The following is a 20355-nucleotide window of genomic DNA, read 5'->3' as shown; positions in this document are numbered from 1 at the left end:
AGACTCTTGGTAACCAAAAGTAACATCTGGAAGATTGTTCATATATCAAATGCTTCAGAATAGCAATGGAAATAGGGCTCCATTCTTTACGAAGACACAGGTGTGACTTAGGAATTTCCTGTTACAGTCTTATATGATCTGCTATTCTTCCCCTGTCAAAGAGAAGAGAACAAGATATGCTAAATCTCATGCAATATTCCACACTCAGGAAAACATATATTACATGAGCAAATTAGAAAAGCCAGAATTCTTGAGCATATATTTCTCACTGGAATGCTTTGGAAAGCATATATCTTGAAAGATAAAGAATGATTAGCTTCCCATCTTGCCATTTGATCTATGCATTAAATCTCAAGGGTTAGTACCCAAAGTTAGTCCGAGTCTGGTTAAAACCACTGGTAAAAATTGGCTTGACTAACTGAAGCCCATGAATTTTAATACTCCACTCTGAGTATAACTTAGTTGTCCTTTTCTTAAAGTTGCATCATCATTTTGCATATTAATTAAAATAAAATTTTATATACTTAGATATTCCTTCCCAAAACTTTAAAGTTGTCAAAGCCATCAGCCCATTTTTTTCTGGAGCAGCTGTCCAAGTTAGGGGTTGTTGGTACTGCTTTGTGGTGCTTGACATCATACTTCTATGGTGGTTTCCCAAGGGTGATGCTTGCAGCCCCATGGAACCTACAATGTGGGGTTCTTTAGCATTCCGTGTTATCCCCATGCTGTTTAACACCTACATGAAATTTGGTCTCTCTTTTTCTCTTTTACTGAAGAGCAGGATGTTTTAATGCCATCACAATCACAGAGATGTCTTTTGAGGGGATATATTGATGGAAACTGTCTACACCACCAGATCAGTAGTTGGATTCCTATTGAGGATATTTGGCAAGCCAACATGACAGTGTTGTGGGATCAAAGATTGGACTGATCATTCCGTGATATTGTGGCAGTGGACAAGAATGCATTGTATCTTTTGAATAAATGTTGTTGTTTTTTTTTGGGGGGGGGGGTTAAGCATCTACGTGAAAGCATTTAATGGGGTTATCCAGAGTTCTGGAGTAGATTGTCATCGATATGCTGTTGACACACAGCTCTACTTCTCCTTTACATCTGCAAGTGTGCCACTGGAAGTGATGGACCATTGGCTTGCCTCAGTAATGGACTGGATGAGAGGCAAGAAACAAAAGCTCAATGCAGGTAAGACAGAGGTACTCTTAGTGGGTGGGAGATTGCCTGCTCTTGATGGGGTTACTCTCCCTCTGATGGAGTGGGTACGCAGCTCGGGGGCTACTTCTGGGTCCTTTACTATCATTTGAGGCTCTGGTGGTGGAGAGGTCCTTCCATCAGCCTCAGCTGGTGGCCCAGCTGCAACCCATCTCTATACAGATAGACTAACATCTGTTGTCTATGCTCTGACCACTTCAAGATTAGATTACCACAATGCCTTATATTTATATGTGCTGAGCAGTAGCACTTTTTCTCTGTCACCCAATAGCATCTTTTTGTCTTGTCCCAGACACAGCACCTGCTCCTTATTCGTTCTTCCTCTTGCTTTGAATACTAACTACTGTTTATTATCTTTAACCTCTTTTCCAAAGCATAATAATTGTGGTCCATAACAAAAAATTAGCATGTTACCTTTCTTTGCACAGCAGTAGACCATATCAGGATGATTGCAGAAGGCTTTTGAAGCCACATATTCTGTACCTGAACAACTTGGTTTGCAGCTACCTTTACAATGTTTATTTGCAATGTGTCCTGGAGAAAAATTGTGTAGATAGAAATTAATCCCTCAGATGAGAAGACATCACCAACATCTCTAAGAATCTCCTATTGAGTGAAAGCAGTCCATTACATTTTCCACTAGATGGATACAACATTAATCCGTTCCAGACTTTTAAAAAGAATCCCTAAGACAGCAATTTAACATGAATTGTACTGTCTAACGAGATCATTGATCCATAAAATGAAAGCAATAAACAATGTAATGAAAACAGACAATCAATCAATCAATCAATCAATCAGTAGCTGAACTGGGTTCCACTCAATCACAAAAACTTTACATCTGCAAGTGTAGAATTGGAAGTGCTGGACCATTGTCTTGCCTCAGTAATGGACTGGATGCGAGGCAACAGAGTCTTGTGACATGCCCGACAGTGGCATAAACAGAAATCGAACATGGTGCAGCTGGGGGGAGGTTTGCACTGTCCACCCAGGCACCCGCAACCCGCTGCCGGTCCGTCCCCCCGCCCATGCTTGACAGGCACCCCCCGCTCCCTAACAGCGGTGGCAGATTCTGGCTGGGCAAGAAGCTACATTCAGCGGGGTGGCGGTGAAGCCGTGCCTCTTTGCCAACCACATTCCCCCTTCCCTATTCATTTTGGCAGCTAGGGGGAGGCTTGGGAGGCTCCCCCCCCCGCTCGAAGCAGCCTGGGAGCATGGGGGAACAGTGCGCCACCTGCCCTCCACTCCCAAGCCATTGGAATGAGTTTGAGAGCCTGTGGGACAATGGCAGGTTGCCTGCCCTTCGCCCCCAAGCCATCTGAACAAAGGGGGGAGGCCGGCGGCAAGCACACCCCGGAAGCAGTCTGGGAGTCCAATGGTGTTCAGCCTGCCCACCTTCCCCAAGCCTCACCTGAGCTGTCAAAATGAAGGGAGAAGGGGGGGGGGAATGCTGTCAGAAAAGTCGAACTGTCCCACCCTTACCCTCGACAGCTCGGGGAAGGCTTGGGAGTTGTGGGTGGGCAGCATGCTGTTGCCACACAACCCCGATGGCCCTCCTATGCAGCTGTTTCAGCAGCATATCACAAGGTCACGATTATAAGCCACATTTTAACTTTTCCAGATTGGAATTCTGGAAAGATGTGAGGCTTCTAATCGGGCCAATACGGTAGCATCTCTCTTCTATGAAATGCTTCTTCTGGACTTCCTGGCATGGTGTGCTCAGCGATGGGTCGAGGAAAGCACTCTGCTGCATTAAGAGCGCTCCCAGTTACGGGTACGGGCTAAACGGACGGGGAAGCAAGGGCGACGCGAACCCTGAAGAGGTCTGAGAGGAGGTTCCAGACTGAAGAAAATAGATCCAAGCAGCGCATAAAGGGATTTTCTGCCGTTCCAGCACAAAAAGTGGAGGAAGGTGGAAGAACCTCAGCAACAAAAGATCGCACACCCGACAGTGAGATGCCCCTTAGAGCCAAATGAGAAAGCACCTGGCTGCTCCAAACTAAAAGTGTAAAATCAAGAGTACTCCTGAAAGGAAAAAAGTAACAACGTTGGTTTAAAACAAAAGGAGTACGGAATAAGATTAGAAAGGAGAGTAAAGCTAACTGAGAGAGGAGCTTCAGCGTTCTGAGACTTAGCAAGTTGTGGAAAATAAGCCTTGTAAAGAGGCGGAAAATAAAAACGGAGACATACCGAATACCTCCTTCTTCAAGGGGAATCACTGTTGAGAGAGACAAGGAGCTGAAACAGCAAGCAGCAGCAGCAGTGACAACAAACCAGTGGCCTTTGAGAAGGAGATCAGCACAAGACAAAGGGGTGAATGAAAAAAAATGCTTCTACTGTTGAAATCCATAAACTTTGACTAAGACGTTGCACTTTTGGAATTGGAAATGTTTGATATATAATTGCTTTTTCAAAGCTGCTTTCTCACTCTGCTTCACATTAATCAAATCGCCTCACCCTCTGAGCACCTCCCAAATAAACACCACCACTAAATCAAAATAGTTGTGGCCCATAACCAAAATTAGGGGTGTTACCTGTCTCTTTGCAGCAGTACACATACTCAGCCACATGGCAAATCATTCCAGAACCCTCACGTTCATCACTTGAACAACGAGCCTTGCAGCGACCTTTACAATCTGTTTGCAGGCTAGGAGTGGATTCTGGAGAAATATTAGGAATATAGAATTCAGTCCCTCAGATCAGAGATCACCAACATTTCTAAGCAATGCCTGGGATACCCAGAATACCTGGGAATGACAGCAGCACCAAAAGGAGAAGTAGAGGGGCAGAGGTCTTCATGGCTGAATGCTGGAGCCACCAGAGTTGCCTTCTAGCTCAAGGATATTGCAGAGAGAGAAAGGATCCTCTATTTGTACTTCCCAAGGGAATGGTGAGAGGAAGCTTTCAGGGGGAAGGAAAGGACTGTGTGTTCCAAACATTCTGCTAATGATATTCATGGCTACCATGCACCCTTTCAGTTTTGGATAATTAATTCTTGCTCCCTCTCTCTAAAATAGATGGCTTTGGAATTCATGGAAGAGAAGACTGTTAATGCCTATGCTCTGCTTCCACAGCTGGAGGCAGCGATGCTTCTGAATGGAAGTTGCTGAAGGGCTGGCTGCTCTTGTGCTCCTCATTGGATTGGCCAAAGTGAGAACAGGATGCTGGACTTGATGGGCCATTGGCCCTTCTTACATTCCTCATAGAATAATGGAGTTGGAAGGGACCCCATGGGCCTTCAAGTCCCCCCCCCCCCCGCAATGCAGGAATCGCAGCTAAAACACCCAGGACATCATCCTGGACATCCTGAAACTCAAATACCCCAAACTGGCCGTCCCATGGCAAATGTAGCAGTATGAAGAAGGAAACAAATAATGGAATAGGATAAGACCTGTGTGCTTGAACACTGGTTCGGCTCCAGTCTCCAAGAGACTCACAGATATAATCAAAAGTTTCCCCTTATTTATGGATCATTGATGAAGGATGTTGTGGCACCCACAAGGAAAAGAACAAACAGGCTACTTGTTCTCAACAGCCTATCTCAATGGCTAGACAATATGTACCTTTCTGATGACTTGGTTTTTCCCTGAAAAGCAGCCATAATAGAAAAAATAAATGTCATTTTGTATTTTACCTCTGGCAGAAAATTGCCTCAGGCCAGCTCTTATACTATATGTTGTATCTATTGTCTTGATTCAAGAAACACATTGTTCCTTTAAAATCCCTTTTGAGTTTATTTTGTGCATTTTGGATCGTCTTGTGGTGTCATAATTTGAGCACCATGTCAAGATATTATGAGAGGAAGGGGTCGTTGCTCATCCTAGTACACACAGTTCAATTACTGAAGAGTGGAATCTGCAGCTGAAAGGATCAGAGAGCAGACGACTTGAAAAACTGAGGTGTAAGGGAGCAGTTCGGAGTTATAGTCAAGAAAACTACACCAGCACAAGGCAGCTTCCTAAATGCTTATACAGAAAGAACAATCTCCTTATTTCTACTTGCATTTAAGGATCATCTGCACCTCTGCAGGGAAAGCAGTTTGGATTCAAAGTTCTTCCTCAGGGGCTTTGCAGACAACTTAATCCCTCCAGATCCCTTCAGCTGCACTTGCCCTTTGAAACTGAGCATCTGTGCTTTGAGAGGTACCGTATTTTTCACTCCATAGGGCACACCGGAACATAGGGCGCACCTAGTTTTAAGGGAGGGAAATAAAGAAACAAAAATTTATCCCCCCCCCCCAGGTCCAGGAGCGGCGGCAAGATTGCACGCAACCTCGCCACCGCTCCCGGAGCTTGCGCGGCTGGGGGCGGGGAAGCCCGAGCTTCCCCCGCCCCCAGGCCCCAGAACAGGGAGCTATCCGCAAGCCTTCTGAGTGCAGCAGGAACTCCCACATTTCCCCTTTATTTTTGGAGGGTGAAAAGTGCGTCCTATAGAGTGAAAAATATGGTATCTGCACGGCACTTTGAATCTCTGACAATTAGCTGAGAATAGTGCCATGCCAAACCCAGACACATCATTGCCTGCCCCACACGTGCCAACATGCATGTCATCAAGTGTAGGACATACACAGTATCCCTGTGAGAGGGAGGGGGAAACCCAGGAACATCTGAAAAGAAGCAGATATTTTCTTCCTCCTTGCTTGCTCAATCCCACCCAAAAAAACATGTTCTGAAGGTCAGTGTGCACAAAACAAAGAAAGCACCGAAAGAGAAAAACATATGAAAAATATATGAAACCTAAAAAAAAAAAACCTCATTGGACCCAAGGAGCAGAAGAGGCCTCCTTAGCTTGCAAAAAGGTTTGTCCATCTGCTTTACATCCATAACCAACCAACATGGAAACTGCTTATTCAGTGAGGGCAGCCCATTCCATAAAGCTCTTTTTGCCTTTCTACAAGATGGTTACAAACATTCATGGAAACTTCCTGTTTCAAGTATAATGTAGAAAAAGAACAGTGCTGTTATCCGGTTCATAAGACAGGACCATAGACAACGGCAACGGGTGAGAATTCCCTGGACAATTGAATCATTCATTATATTCCTAAATTGTGGAATCTGGGGGCTTTCCAAGAACCTTTGCTGCAAATAAAATTGGCAAGACCTGAAATCTAAACAGCATATTATTATACTTATTAACATTTTTATTGTGGCTGTTCTGCTTGTTTGGGACAATTTTGAGCTTCTACAGCTGCTCATTATATTATCCCTCTGATGACAAGGCAGGGAGAAATCTGCATATGTGTCTAGGAGACTGGGGAAGATGGAGCCTTTTGCACCTGGCATTGTGTGCCAGCTCAGTTTGAAGTGAAGGAGGAAGCAGGAGAGTCACAGGAGACTAGTAAATACAAACACACACCAGACCTTGTCCTTTCAAGCTGAGTTCCCTTCCTTTGAAGCCAAAGAAAACCAGAGAAGTTTTTAATTCCACCATATAACAATGAAATAAACAAGATAACTTTGTCTCCCAGTTTGCACAGAAAAAGATGACAAAGGACTTGGTCTGCAGAACAGGTTTGGTTTTATTAGGAGCAGAAAGGAATGAGATAGTTAATTCCTGGAAAGACTCTTGGTAACCAAAAGTAACATCTGGAAGATTGTTCATATATCAAATGCTTCAGAATAGCAATGGAAATAGGGCTCCATTCTTTACGAAGACACAGGTGTGACTTAGGAATTTCCTGTTACAGTCTTATATGATCTGCTATTCTTCCCCTATCAAAGAGAAGAGAACAAGATATGCTAAATCTCATGCAATATTCCACACTCAGGAAAACATATATTACATGAGCAAATTAGAAAAGCCAGAATTCTTGAGCATATATTTCTCACTGGAATGCTTTGGAAAGCATATATCTTGAAAGATAAAGAATGATTAGATTCCCATCTTGCCATTTGATCTATGCATTAAATCTCAAGGGTTAGTACCCAAAGTTAGTCCGAGTCTGGTTAAAACCACTGGTAAAAATTGGCTTGACTAACTGAAGCCCATGAATTTTAATACTCCACTCTGAGTATAACTTAGTTGTCCTTTTCTTAAAGTTGCATCATCATTTTGCATATTAATTAAAATAAAATTTTATATACTTAGATATTCCTTCCCAAAACTTTAAAGTTGTCAAAGCCATCAGCCCATTTTTTCTGGAGCAGCTGTCCAAGTTAGGGGTTGTTGGTACTGCTTTGTGGTGCTTGACATCATACTTCTATGGTGGTTTCCCAAGGGTGATGCTTGCAGCCCCATGGAACCTACAATGTGGGGTTCTTTAGCATTCCGTGTTATCCCCATGCTGTTTAACACCTACATGAAATTTGGTCTCTCTTTTTCTCTTTTACTGAAGAGCAGGATGTTTTAATGCCATCACAATCACAGAGATGTCTTTTGAGGGGATATATTGATGGAAACTGTCTACACCACCAGATCAGTAGTTGGATTCCTATTGAGGATATTTGGCAAGCCAACATGACAATGTTGTGGGATCAAAGATCGGACTGATCATTCCGTGATATTGTGGCAGTGGACAAGAATGTATTGTATCTTTTGAATAAATGTTGTTTTCTTTTGGGGGGGGTTAAGCATCTACGTGAAAGCATTTAATGGGGTTATCCAGAGTTCTGGAGTAGATTGTCATCGATATGCTGTTGACACACAGCTCTACTTCTCCTTTACATCTGCAAGTGTGCCACTGGAAGTGATGGACCATTGGCTTGCCTCAGTAATGGACTGGATGAGAGGCAAGAAACAAAAGCTCAATGCAGGTAAGACAGAGGTACTCTTAGTGGGTGGGAGATTGCCTGCTCTTGATGGGGTTACTCTCCCTCTGATGGAGTGGGTACGCAGCTCGGGGGCTACTTCTGGGTCCTTTACTATCATTTGAGGCTCTGGTGGTGGAGAGGTCCTTCCATCAGCCTCAGCTGGTGGCCCAGCTGCAACCCATCTCTATACAGATAGACTAACATCTGTTGTCTATGCTCTGACCACTTCAAGATTAGATTACCACAATGCCTTATATTTATATGTGCTGAGCAGTAGCACTTTTTCTCTGTCACCCAATAGCATCTTTTTGTCTTGTCCCAGACACAGCACCTGCTCTTTATTCGTTCTTCCTCTTGCTTTGAATACTAACTACTGTTTATTATCTTTAACCTCTTTTCCAAAGCATAATAATTGTGGTCCATAACAAAAAATTAGCATGTTACCTTTCTTTGCACAGCAGTAGACCATATCAGGATGATTGCAGAAGGCTTTTGAAGCCACATATTCTGTACCTGAACAACTTGGTTTGCAGCTACCTTTACAATGTTTATTTGCAATGTGTCCTGGAGAAAAATTGTGTAGATAGAAATTAATCCCTCACATGAGAAGACATCACCAACATCTCTAAGAATCTCCTATTGAGTGAAAGCAGTCCATTACATTTTCCACTAGATGGATACAACATTAATCCGTTCCAGACTTTTAAAAAGAATCCCTAAGACAGCAATTTAACATGAATTGTACTGTCTAACGAGATCATTGATCCATAAAATGAAAGCAATAAACAATGTAATGAAAACAGACAATCAATCAATCAATCAATCAGTAGCTGAACTGGGTTCCACTCAATCACAAAAACTTTACATCTGCAAGTGTAGAATTGGAAGTGCCGGACCATTGTCTTGCCTCAGTAATGGACTGGATGCGAGGCAACAGAGTCTTGTGACATGCCCGACAGTGGCATAAACAGAAATCGAACATGGTGCAGCTGGGGGGAGGTTTGCACTGTCCACCCAGGCACCCGCAACCCGCTGCCGGTCCGTCCCCCCGCCCATGCTTGACAGGCACCCCCCGCTCCCTAACAGCGGTGGCAGATTCTGGCTGGGCAAGAAGCTACATTCAGCGGGGTGGCGGTGAAGCCGTGCCTCTTTGCCAACCACATTCCCCCTTCCCTATTCATTTTGGCAGCTAGGGGGAGGCTTGGGAGGCTCCCCCCCCCGCTCGAAGCAGCCTGGGAGCATGGGGGAACAGTGCGCCACCTGCCCTCCACTCCCAAGCCATTGGAATGAGTTTGAGAGCCTGTGGGACAATGGCAGGTTGCCTGCCCTTATCCCCATGCTGTTTAACACCTACATGAAATTTGGTCTCTCTTTTTCTCTTTTACTGAAGAGCAGGATTTTTTAATGCCATCACAATCACAGAGATGTCTGTTGATGGAAACTGTCTACACCACCAGATCAGTAGTTGGATTCCTATTGAGGATATTTGGCAAGCCAACATGACAGTGTTGTGGGATCAAAGATCGGACTGATCATTCCGTGATATTGTGGCAGTGGACAAGAATGTATTGTATCTTTTGAATAAATGTTTATATTTTCTATTATGTTTTTATTGTAATTTTATTGGTGTTAGCTGCCCTGAGTCTGGCTTTAGCGGGGGAGGGCAGGGTATAAATATTCTTATTCTTATTCTTATTTATTATTACTTCTCCTTTCAGTTTTCAGGAGCTCGAGGGATCAATAAAGGAGAGACTCCAGCTGGCCATCATGGTCAGGGCTTCCATCCAAAGAGGACACAGTTATTGATTTTCTCAATGGTTGCTTTCTCAGGGAAAACCAAGTCATCAGAAAGGTACATATTGTCTAGCCATTGAGATGGGCTGTTGAGAACAAGTAGCCTGTTTGTTCTTTTCCTTGTGGGTGCCACAACATCCTTCATCAATGATCCATAAATAAGGGAAAACTTTTGATTATATCTGTGAGTCTCTTGGAGACTGGAGTCGAACCAGTGTTCAACCACACAGGTCTCATCCTATTCCATTATTTGTTTCCTTCTTCATAGTGCTACATTTGCTCTAAAAGACCCAACTGGTCAGTTTGGGGTATTTGAGTTTCAGAATGTCCAGGATGATGTCCTGGGTGTTTTAGCTGAGATTCCTGCATCGCAGGGGGGTGGACTTGAAGGCCCATGGGGTCCCTTCCAACTCCATTATTCTATGAGGAACGTAAGAAGAGCCAATGGCCCATCAAATCCAGCATCCTGTTCTCGCTTTGGCCAATCCGATGAGGAGCATAAGAGCAGCCAGCCCTTCAGCAACTCTGGATAACCACACTCAATGCTTTCATGTAGATGCTTTAAAAACCCGCAAAACATTTATGGATGCTGGACTGGGTAGGCCATTGGCTCTTCTTATGTTCCTCATGAGTTTGACCAAATTGCGGGAGGCAGTGGAAGACAGGTGTGCCTGGCATGCTCTGGTCCATGGGGTCATGAAGAAGAAGAAGAAGAAGAAGAAGAAGAAGAAGAAGAAGAAGAAGAAGAAGAGGAGGAGGAGGAGGAGGAGGAGGAGGAGGAGGAGGAGGAGGAGGAGGAGTTGTTTAGATTTGATATCCCGCTTTATCACTACCCTAAGGTGTATCAAAGTGGCTAACATTCTCCTTTCCCTTCCTCCCCCACAACAAACACTCTGTGAGGTGAGTGAGGCTAAGAGACTTCAGAGAAGTGTGACTAGCCCAAGGTCACCCAGCAGCTGCATGTGGAGGAGTGGGGAATCGAACCCGGTTCACCAGATTACGAGTCCACCACTCTAACCACTACACCACACTGGCTCTCCAAAGAGTCGGACACGACTAAACGACTAAACAACATGTTCTTCATAGAATCATGGAGTTGGGAGAGACCCTATGGGCCTTCAAGTCCAACCCCCTGCAATGCAGGAATCTCAGCTAAAGCACCCAAGACATCATCCTGGACATTTTGAAACCCAAATACCATTTTTTCACTCTAGAGGACACACTTTTTCCCCTCCAAAAATTAAGGGGAAACGTGTGTGCATCCTATGGAGCAAATGCAGGCTCCTTGGCTTCAGTGATAGCAACGCGAAGCCTCTGAAGTGCAAGACTCTCCTGCTTCATTGAAAGGAACCCAAAGCCTTTGGAGCACAGTGCGAGGTCCTGCTGGGCTCCAAAGGCTTCAGGCAGCTATCCCTGATAGCAAGACTCTCCTGGCTTCAGCAGAGAGGGAGAGCTGCGCAGCGCCCCTTCAGCGAGGCGGGAGGAGAAATGGAAGGGGCTCCGTTTCTCCTGCTGCTTCGCTGAAGGGGTGCTGAGCAGAGAGGGGGAGAATTTTTTTTTCTTGTTCTCCCCCAATAAAACAAGGTGCATCCTATGGTCAAGTGCGTCCTATAGAGCGAAAAATACGGTACCCCAAACTGACCAGTTGGGTCTTTTACAGCAAACTGCAGTGCTGAGAATAGCTGGCCCTCCCATGGCAAATGTAGCAGTATGAAGAAGGAAACAAATAATGGAATAGGACCTGTGTGGTTGAACACTGGTTCTGCTCCACTCTCCAGGAGACTCAAAGATATAATCAAAAGTTTCCACTTATTTATGGATCATTGCTGAAGGTTGCTGTGGCACCCACAAGGAAAGGAACAAATGGGCTACTTGTTCTGTACTTGAACAACTTGGTTTGAAGCTACCTTTACAATCATCATTTGTGATGTGTCCTGGAGAAATATTGTGAAGATAGAAATCAATCCCTCAGGGGGCTACTTCTGGTCCTTTACTGTCATTTGAGGCTCAGGTGGCCTCAGTGGTAGAGAGAGCCTCCCATAAGCCTCAGCTGGTGGCCCAGCTGCAACCCATCTCTATACAGATAGACTAACATCTGTTGTCTATGCTCTGACCACTTCAAGATTGTTGTTGTTGTTGCTGTTTAGTCGTTTAGTCGTGTCCGACTCTTCGTGACCCCATGGACCAGAGCATGCCAGACACTCCTGTCTTCCACTGCCTCCCGCAGTTTGGTCAAACTCATGCTGGTAGCTTCGAGAACACTGTCCAGCCATCTCGTCCTCTGTCGTCCCCTTCTCCTTGTGCCCTCCATCTTTCCCAACATCAGGGTCTTTTCCAGGGAGTCTTCTCTTCTCATGAGGTGGCCAAAGTATTGGAGCCTCAGCTTCACAATCTGTCCTACATAATGTCCTACAAAACTACATAATGAGGGTCAAAACCAGCATTTTGAGTTGGGCTCAGAAGCTAATTAGTAGCCATTGCAGACACTCCTGTCTTCCACTGCCTCCCGCAGTTTGGTCAAACTCATGCTGGTAGCTTTGAGAACACTATCCAACTATCTTGTCCTCTGTCGTCCCATTCTCCTTGTGCCCTCCATCTTTCCCAACATCAGGGTCTTTTTCAGGGCTCTTCTCATGAGGTGGCCAAAGTATTGGAGCCTCAGCTTCACGATCTGTCCTTCCAATGAGCACTCAGGGCTGATTTCCTTCAGAATGGAGAGGTTTGATCTTCTTGCAGTCCATGGGACTCTCAAGAGTCTCCTCCAGCACCATAATTCAAAAGATTAGATTACCGCAATGCCTTAGATGTATATGTGCTGAGCAGCAGCACTTTTTCTCTGTCACCCAATAGCATCTCTTTATCTTCTCCCACACACAGCACCTGCTCCTATTTGTTCTTCCTCTTGCTTTGAATACTATTGTTTTTTATCTTCAACCTCTTTTCCATAAGGTCACAATTATAAACTGCACTTAAACTTTTCTGGATCGGAATTTGGGGGGGAAGTGAGGCTTATAATTGAGCCAATACGGTATCATCTCTCTTCCATGAAACATTTCTTGTGTTGAAATCCATAAAGAATGAAAGAATGAAACCTTAACTCCGGTGTTGCTCTTTTGCAACTGGAAATGTTTGAAATACTATTGCTTTTTCAAAGCTACTTTCTCGTTCTCCCACTCTGCTTCACAGTAATGAAAACGTCTCACCCTCTGAGCACCTCACCCCCAAATCCCATCAAAATAGTTGTGTTCCATAGCAAAAATTAGGGATGTTACTTGTCCCTTTGCAGCAGTACGCATGCTCAATATTATGGCAAGTCATTCCAGAACCCTCATATTCATCTCTTGAACAACGTGGCTTGCAGCGACCTTTACATTCTTTCTTCTGGGTGTGAGTAGATCCTGGAGAAATATTAGCTATAAAGAAATCAATCCCTCAGATAAGAGATCATCAACATCTCAAAGCATTTCATATACAGAGAAAGCAGCCCATTACATTTCAAAGAAATAGATTTTTTTATACTGGGCAAATGACATAGGTTTTTTCCTTTACAAAGGCACAGGTGCAATTTGGGAATTTCCACCATTTTATGATCTGCTAGCATTTTACACCATTTTATGATCAGCGGGTGGCGCTGTGGGTTAAACCACAGAGCCGAGGACTTGCCGATCAGGAGGTCGATGGTTTGAATCCCCGCAATGGGGTGAGCTCCTGTTGTTCGGTCCCAGCTCCTGCCCACCTAGAAGTTTGAAAGCACATCAAAGTGCAAGTAGATAAATAGGTACCACTCCAGCAGGAAGGTGAACTGCGTTTCCATGCACTGCTCTGGTTTACCAGAAGCAGCTTAGTCATGCTGGCCACATGACCCGGAAGCTGTACACTGGCTCCCTCGGCCAATAAAGTGAGATGAGTGCCGCAACCCCAGACTCGTCCGCGACTGGACCTAATGGTCAGGAGTCCCTTTCCCTTTACCTTTATGATCTGCTACTATGCCCCTGCTGAAGAAAAGAGAACATCTTAAATCTCATGCCATAGACCACATTCAGGAAGAAAGGATAATTAAATAAAATAACTGTATGGCCTTTTGGAAACGCCAGATTCTTGAATCCGTATCAACTTTCTAACAGGAATGCTTTGTAAAGGAAATATCTTCTAAGGTAAAGAAGACAAGTCAGATGCCCACATTGCTGATTAATTTCCAGATTCATTTTCAAGGGTTGGTACCCAAAGTTAGTCATACTACAGTTAAACCCACTAAAATTAATTCAATTGACTAACTTAAGTTCATTAATTTTAATGTTAATGACTCTGCTCTGAATACAACTTAGTTGTCCTTTTCTTAAAGTTGCAAATCATTAAAAGACATTCTGAACCATTTGCAAAGAATTCCTTCCCAAAAAGTAAGGCTATGTTTTTCAGAGGGAGGGTGGAGGAATCACATAATCAAAGAGCCCGTTGGGACATTTCTTTTATGAACTAAATCCATAAGTATATCTGAATGAATATGTCATTCTTCACTGCAGGCCTGGCAAACCTCCTTCATTCCAGATGTTGTTCACTTACAGTTTCCATCATTCTTGACCTTTGATTCTGGGTGGGGCTTGTGGGTTAAGGGACTCCAACCCCTGCAAGGCACCACTAAATAATCCCTGAAAGATGGCCATCTAACCTCTGTTTATAAATCACCAATGAAAGCAAAGTCCAGCACTTTCCCAAGCAGTATGTTCAGCTTTGAAACAGCTCTTATCATCAGTTCTTTCCTATGTTTAGTCAGAATCTCGTTTCTTGCAATGTGCCTGGGTCCACTTTCTTCACTTTTTGAAGATGGCGACAAAGTTTGTCCACTTCCCGTCTGCACGGACAACACCTGTTCTCCAAGGATTCCCATATATTATATACAGAGGCAGTGAGATTCCATCTGCAATTTCATTTAGTATGTTTGGATGCAGATCATAAGGCCCTGAATATCTGAATTCATTCAGAGAAGCTAGGAGTTCCCTTACCACCTCCTTTCCTCTCTTGGGTTGCAGCACCCTCGCTGCATCATTCATTCTATTATCACCACGTTGTACACTGTTTTCCTTATGGGTGAAGACAGAGGCAAATTAGGTGCTGGGCAGTAGCACTTTTTCTCTGTCACCCAATAGCATCTCTTTATCTTCTCCCCCACACAGCACCTGCTCCTATTTGTTATTCTTCCTCTTGCTTTGAATACTACCATTTATTATCTTTAACCTCTTTTCCAAATCATAATAATTGAGGCCCATAACAAAAAATTAGCATGTTACCTTTCTTTGCACAGCAGTGGACCATATCGGGATGATGGCAGAAGGCTGTTGAAGCCACATATTCTGTACTTGAACAACTTGGTTTGCAGCTACCTTTACAATAATCATTTATGACGGGTCCTGGAGAAATATTGTGACGATAGAAATCAATCCCTCAGATGAGAAGACATCATCAACATTTCTAAGAATCTCCTATTCAGTGAAAGCAGTCCATTACATTTTCCACTAAATGAATACAACTTTAATCTTGCACAAAAGACATACAGTGGTACCTTGGTTCTCAAACTTAATCCGTTCCAGAAGTCATTTCAAAAACCAAAGTGTTCCAAAACCAAGGCACACTTTCCCATAGAAAGTAATGCAAAATGGATTAATCCATTCCAGACTGTTAAAAACTGTGGGATGTGAAACACAGAGCAGTCAAATACAACATTCCTAGAGTGTACATAAAAATCGGAAAAGTTCACAAACCGGAACACTTACTTCTGGGTTTGCAGTGCTTGGGTTCCAAGTTGTTTGAGTACCAAGGTATTTGAGAATCAAAGTACTACTGTACCATCAAATGAGCTAATATTTCGAACAAGGTAGAGCAGCAAAGGTCACCCAAATGGGGTAGTTATATAATTATTATTTTACTACAGTCCTGTGGTTTGAGGGACCTTTACATTTTGCCCAGGGCAGTAATCAGCATCAAAAGCATCATAAGTCTATCATCATAGGTCTTCATAGATGAATGCTAGAGCCACATGAGTCATCTGAAAGATATTGCAGAAAGAGAATGAAAGTATCCTCTGTTTATATTTCCTAAGGGAATAGTGATATGCCCAGAGACAGGCAGCAGAGAAGTTTTCAGGAGAAAGGAAAGTGTCTCCTAAGGATATTCTTCCAAGCTCTTAGTAAGCACAGCATCCTTTTCTTTCTGTCTGGTTATCAACTGAACTGATTACTGAAGCCTTATCTCCTGCAGCAGTAAACTTATGCTGCCTCTGTGTGGTAACTGAAACTGGGGTCAACTTCCACAAAGTGGGTATCTCATCTCATATTCCCAACAATTACCGTATTTTTTGCACCATAACACTCACTTTTTTCCTCCTAGAAAGTAAGGGGAAATGTCTGCGTGTTATGGAGCGAATGCCTACGGATGGCGGGGGGATCTGTTGCAGTCGTGAGCACAGGATCCATGGTTCCCCTTCCTTCCCTCCTCTGTGGTTCGCTTTGAAACAGCAAAGCGGGAGAAGCTGAGTGAGGAGGAGAGAGGAACAGAGAGCCTGCTTGCTTTAAAGGAGCAAAGCGGGAGAGGAGAGGAGCCGCTTACACTTGTGTAAGCGGCTCCTGTCCGGTTGGCTCATTTAAAGCAAGCAGGCTTTCTGTCCCTCTCTCCTCCCCACTCAGCTGGCTAAATAGCAGCAAAGTTTTTCAGCGAGCCGGGGAGGAGGGAGAGAAGCAGAGCCTGCTTGCTTCTCCTCTTATACCCCTCTTCTGCATTATTAACAGCATCCTTCTCCACCCACCCCATGCGTGTTCCTTGTCCCTTGAGTGCTTTTCCTTCCCTCCCCACTTAAAACGTGGTTACAAAGCACGGATCCACATGGATCCTCAGGATTTTTGCACTGGGTCATCCCAAATTCACCATCAGATCACATAGCATGTCCATGGCTACAGCTTGCACCAAAAAAATCACGCACCCACTGTTGCCTGAGGCCGCAGTGGTGCAAAAACGTGGTTACAAAGCATGGATCCACATGGATCCTCAGGATTTTTGCATTGGGCTACCACAAACTCACTGTCAGATCACTTGTCTGTGGCCACAGCATGAACCACAAAAATCATACATCCACTGTTTTGTTTAGAATTTTTTTTCTTGTTTTCCTCCTCTAGAAACTATGTGTGTGTTATGGTCGGGTGCATGTTATAGAGCGAAAAATACAGTACCTATCTTTCTACAACAGAAGACATAACCAGGTAGATCACAGCGGTCTAATGAAGCCACGTATTCTCTATTTGAACATGATCGTGAGCAGTGACCCCTACAATTATCGTTCAGGGTGGGAGTGGATCCTGGAGAAATGTTAGAAAGATAGAAAGATAGAAATCAATCCTTCAGATGAGAAGAAATCACCAACATCTCTAACCATTTCTTAAACAACCTAAGCAATCTATTACATTTCCTACCAGATGAAGAAATAGAACTTTAATTTTGCTCATATGACATACATGGTAACTATGGTTACGTACTTAATTCATTCTGGAGGTCCGTTCTTAACCTGAAACTGTTATTAACCTGAAGCACCACTTTAGCTAATGGGGCCTCCCGCCACCGCGCGATTTCTGTCCTCATCCTGAAGCAAAGTTCTTAACCAGATGCAGCCTAGAATTGCATAAGCTTTTTTCCTGCTGCATCAATGTTGATTCATGTTAAATTTGTTGTCTACTAAAAAAGAATTGTTGTCTACCCCTAAATCCTTTGCACATGTACTACTGTCAAGCCAGGTGTACCCAATTCTATATTTGTGCATTGGATTACTCCTGCCTTAGGGTAGAAGAAGAAGAGAGGAAGTTTGGATTTGATATCCCGCTTTATCACTACCCTAAGGAGTTTCAAAGTGGCTAACAATCTCCTTTCCCTTCTTCCCCCACAACAAACACTCGAGAGACTTCAGAGAAGTGTGATTAGCCCAAGGTCACCCAGCAGCTGCATGTGGGGGAGCAGGGAATCAAACCCAGTTCACCAGTTTACGAGTCCACCACTCTAATCACTACACCACACTGGCTCTCACAGCATTCTTCTGATCTACCAAGCTTGCCACTCTATCCAAAAATAAAAAAGATTCATCTGCCATGACTTGTTTCTTTCGAGAAACTCCTGCCAGTTTTTAGTAACCACGGCATCCTTTTCAATGTGCTCACAGATCCACTGTTTAATTATCTTTTCTAATGCTTGTTGAGCAGTTCCACCTTCCCTCCGTCACACAATAGCACCTCTCTGCCTTCTCCACGCAGAGCCCCTGCTCCTTATTTGGTCTTCGGCTTGCTTTGAACAGAGCAGCACAAAACCCTGCTTCTTATCTTTCCACCACTTTCCCAAATCATAATGATCGCAACCCCTAATAATAGTTTAGCACGTTACCTTGCTCTTTGCAGCAGAAGACGTGACCAGATTCCTGGCAGGGGTCTAAAGAAGACTCATATTCTCCAGCTGAACAGCGTCGCTTGCAGACGCCATTACAAAGTATATTGTTGGTGTTAGTTGGTCCTGGCGAAATATTATGAAGATAGAAATCAATCCCTCAAGTGAAAAGAGATTACCAACATCTCTATGCATTCCCTATTGTATATGTGAATGGAGCTAGGGCTCTTAGTAACACCCAAGGCCAGCATGAGCATAACATGAGTTAACAATGTGATGCAGCAGCAAAAAGAAAACCTTATGCTATTCTCAGCTGCATCAACAGAAGTATATGCATGGCAGGGGATTGGGCTAGACAATGCCCTTCCAATTCTACAATGCTACAATTCTATTCAGCAAAACCAGTCCATTCCATTTCCCACTTAATCAGGAAATAGAACTTCAGTCTTACACAGATGACATAGTATCAAATGGGCTAATATTCCAAGCACTACAAAGCAGCCAAGGGGCTGGTTTGGCAGGTCTTCATGGAGTGCTGTGGATGGACAGCCCTTTAGATCTTACCTGGGACGGACACCAGCACGAAAAGGAGAAGTAGAGGGGCAGAAGTCTTCATGGCTAAATGCTGGAGCAACCAGAGTTGCCTTCTAGCTCAAAGATATTGCAGAGAGAGAAAGGATCCTCTATTTGTACTTCCCAAGGGAATGGTGAGAGGAAGCTTTCAGGGGGAAGGAAATGATTGTGTGTTCCAAACATTCTGCTAATGATATTCATGGCTACCATGCACCCTTTCAGTTTTGGATAATTAATTCTTGCTCCCTCTCTCTAAAATAGATGGCTTTGGAATTCATGGAAGAGAAGACTGTTAATGCCTATGCTCTGCTTCCACAGCTGGAGGCAGCGATGCTTCTGAATGGCCGTTGTTGAAGGGCTGACTGCTCTTGTGCTCCTCATCAGATTGGCCAAAGCAAGAACAGGATGCTGGATTTGATGGGCCATTGGCCCTTCTTACGTTCCTCATAGAATAATGGAGTTGGAAGGGACCCCATGGGCCTTCAAGTCCACACACACACACACACACACACCGCGATGCAGGATTCTCAGCTAAAACACCCAGGACATCATCCTGGACATTCTGAAACTCAAATACCCCAAACTGACCAGTTGGGTCTTTTAGAGCAAACTGCAGTGCTGAGACTAGCTGGCCCTCCCATGGCAAATGTAGCAGTATGAAGAAACAAACAAATAATGGAATAGAATGAATGTGTGGTTGAACACTGGTTCGGCTCCAGTCTCCAAGAGACTCACAGATATAATCAAAAGTTTCCCCTTATTTATGGATCATTGATGAAGGATGTTGTGGCACCCACAAGGAAAAGAACAAACAGGCTACTTGTTGTCAACAGCCCATCTCAATGGCTAGACAATATGTACCTTTCTGATGACTTGGTTTTTCCCTGAAAAGCAACCATAATAGAAAAAAATAAATGTCCTTTTGTCCTTTACCTCTGGCAGAAAATTGCCTCAGGCCAGCTCTTATACTATATGTTGTATCTATTGTCTTGATTCAAGAAACACATTGTTCCTTTAAAATCCCTTTTGAGTTTATTTTGTGCATTTTGGATTGTGTTGTGGTGTCGTAATTTTAGCAGCATGTCAAGATATTATGAGAGGAAGGGGTCGTCACTCATCCTAGTACACAGGCTACTTGTTCTCAACAGCCCGTCTCAATTGCTAGACAGTATGTACCTTTCTTGTTCTCTCTCTTTCTCTAAAGTGTGTGTGTGCTTTCTAAAGGTGCACAAAACAAGGAAAGCACCAACAGATAGCGACCTAAGGAAACCTATGTCTTCAAATGGAAGCTTGATTCAGAAATGATGGAGATAATGGAATCGGAGAAGACTTCAGTGGTTGAGCACTAGTTCTGCTCCCCTCTCCATGAGGCTCAAAGATATCATCAAAAGAAAACAAAAGTTTCCCTTTATTTATGCATCATTGCTGAAGGATATCATGGCATCCACAGGGAAAAGAACACACTGGAAATGATGGTCTGCTTGTTCTCATCATCCCATCTCAATGGCCAGACAATGTGTACAGTAAGTCTCTCAGATGGGGTCTGACCCCTGGAGATTCATCAGAGGCCCTGGCTGCGATGGGGCTGCATACTGGCCAA

The 20355-nt window shown here is 43.9% G+C and overlaps 1 protein-coding gene across 3 annotated transcripts; it reads right to left on the bottom strand.

The window, feature by feature from the left end:
• On the bottom strand, positions 1–18851 carry LOC310842018 (uncharacterized protein). Of its 3 annotated transcripts, none has more exons than XM_083733865.1 (6): positions 18747–18851; positions 18183–18308; positions 16988–17113; positions 15056–15175; positions 13043–13183; positions 1–152 (listed from the first exon to the last, which is right to left on the bottom strand). In XM_083733865.1, the coding sequence occupies exons 1-6, from the start codon at positions 18796–18798 to the stop codon at positions 142–144; spliced, it is 576 nt and encodes a 191-aa protein (XP_083589991.1). In that variant the 5' UTR covers positions 18799–18851; the 3' UTR covers positions 1–141. The 3 variants fall into 3 exon arrangements, 2 of the variants coding, with proteins under 2 accessions (XP_083589991.1, XP_083589990.1); XM_083733864.1 differs by lacking the exon at positions 1–152 and adding an exon at positions 6787–6938; XR_014562783.1 differs by lacking the exons at positions 1–152; positions 13043–13183; positions 15056–15175 and adding an exon at positions 16298–16371 and having other exon boundaries at positions 16667–17113.
• Positions 18852–20355: the final 1504 nt, after the last annotated feature.

The sequence above is a fragment of the Podarcis gaigeae genome (genome assembly GCF_964106915.1).
Source record: "Podarcis gaigeae genome assembly, chromosome: 3".
NCBI lineage: Eukaryota > Metazoa > Chordata > Lepidosauria > Squamata > Lacertidae > Podarcis > Podarcis gaigeae.
Note: the sequence above shows the minus strand (reverse complement) of the source record. Positions and strands in the feature narration are given on the sequence as shown.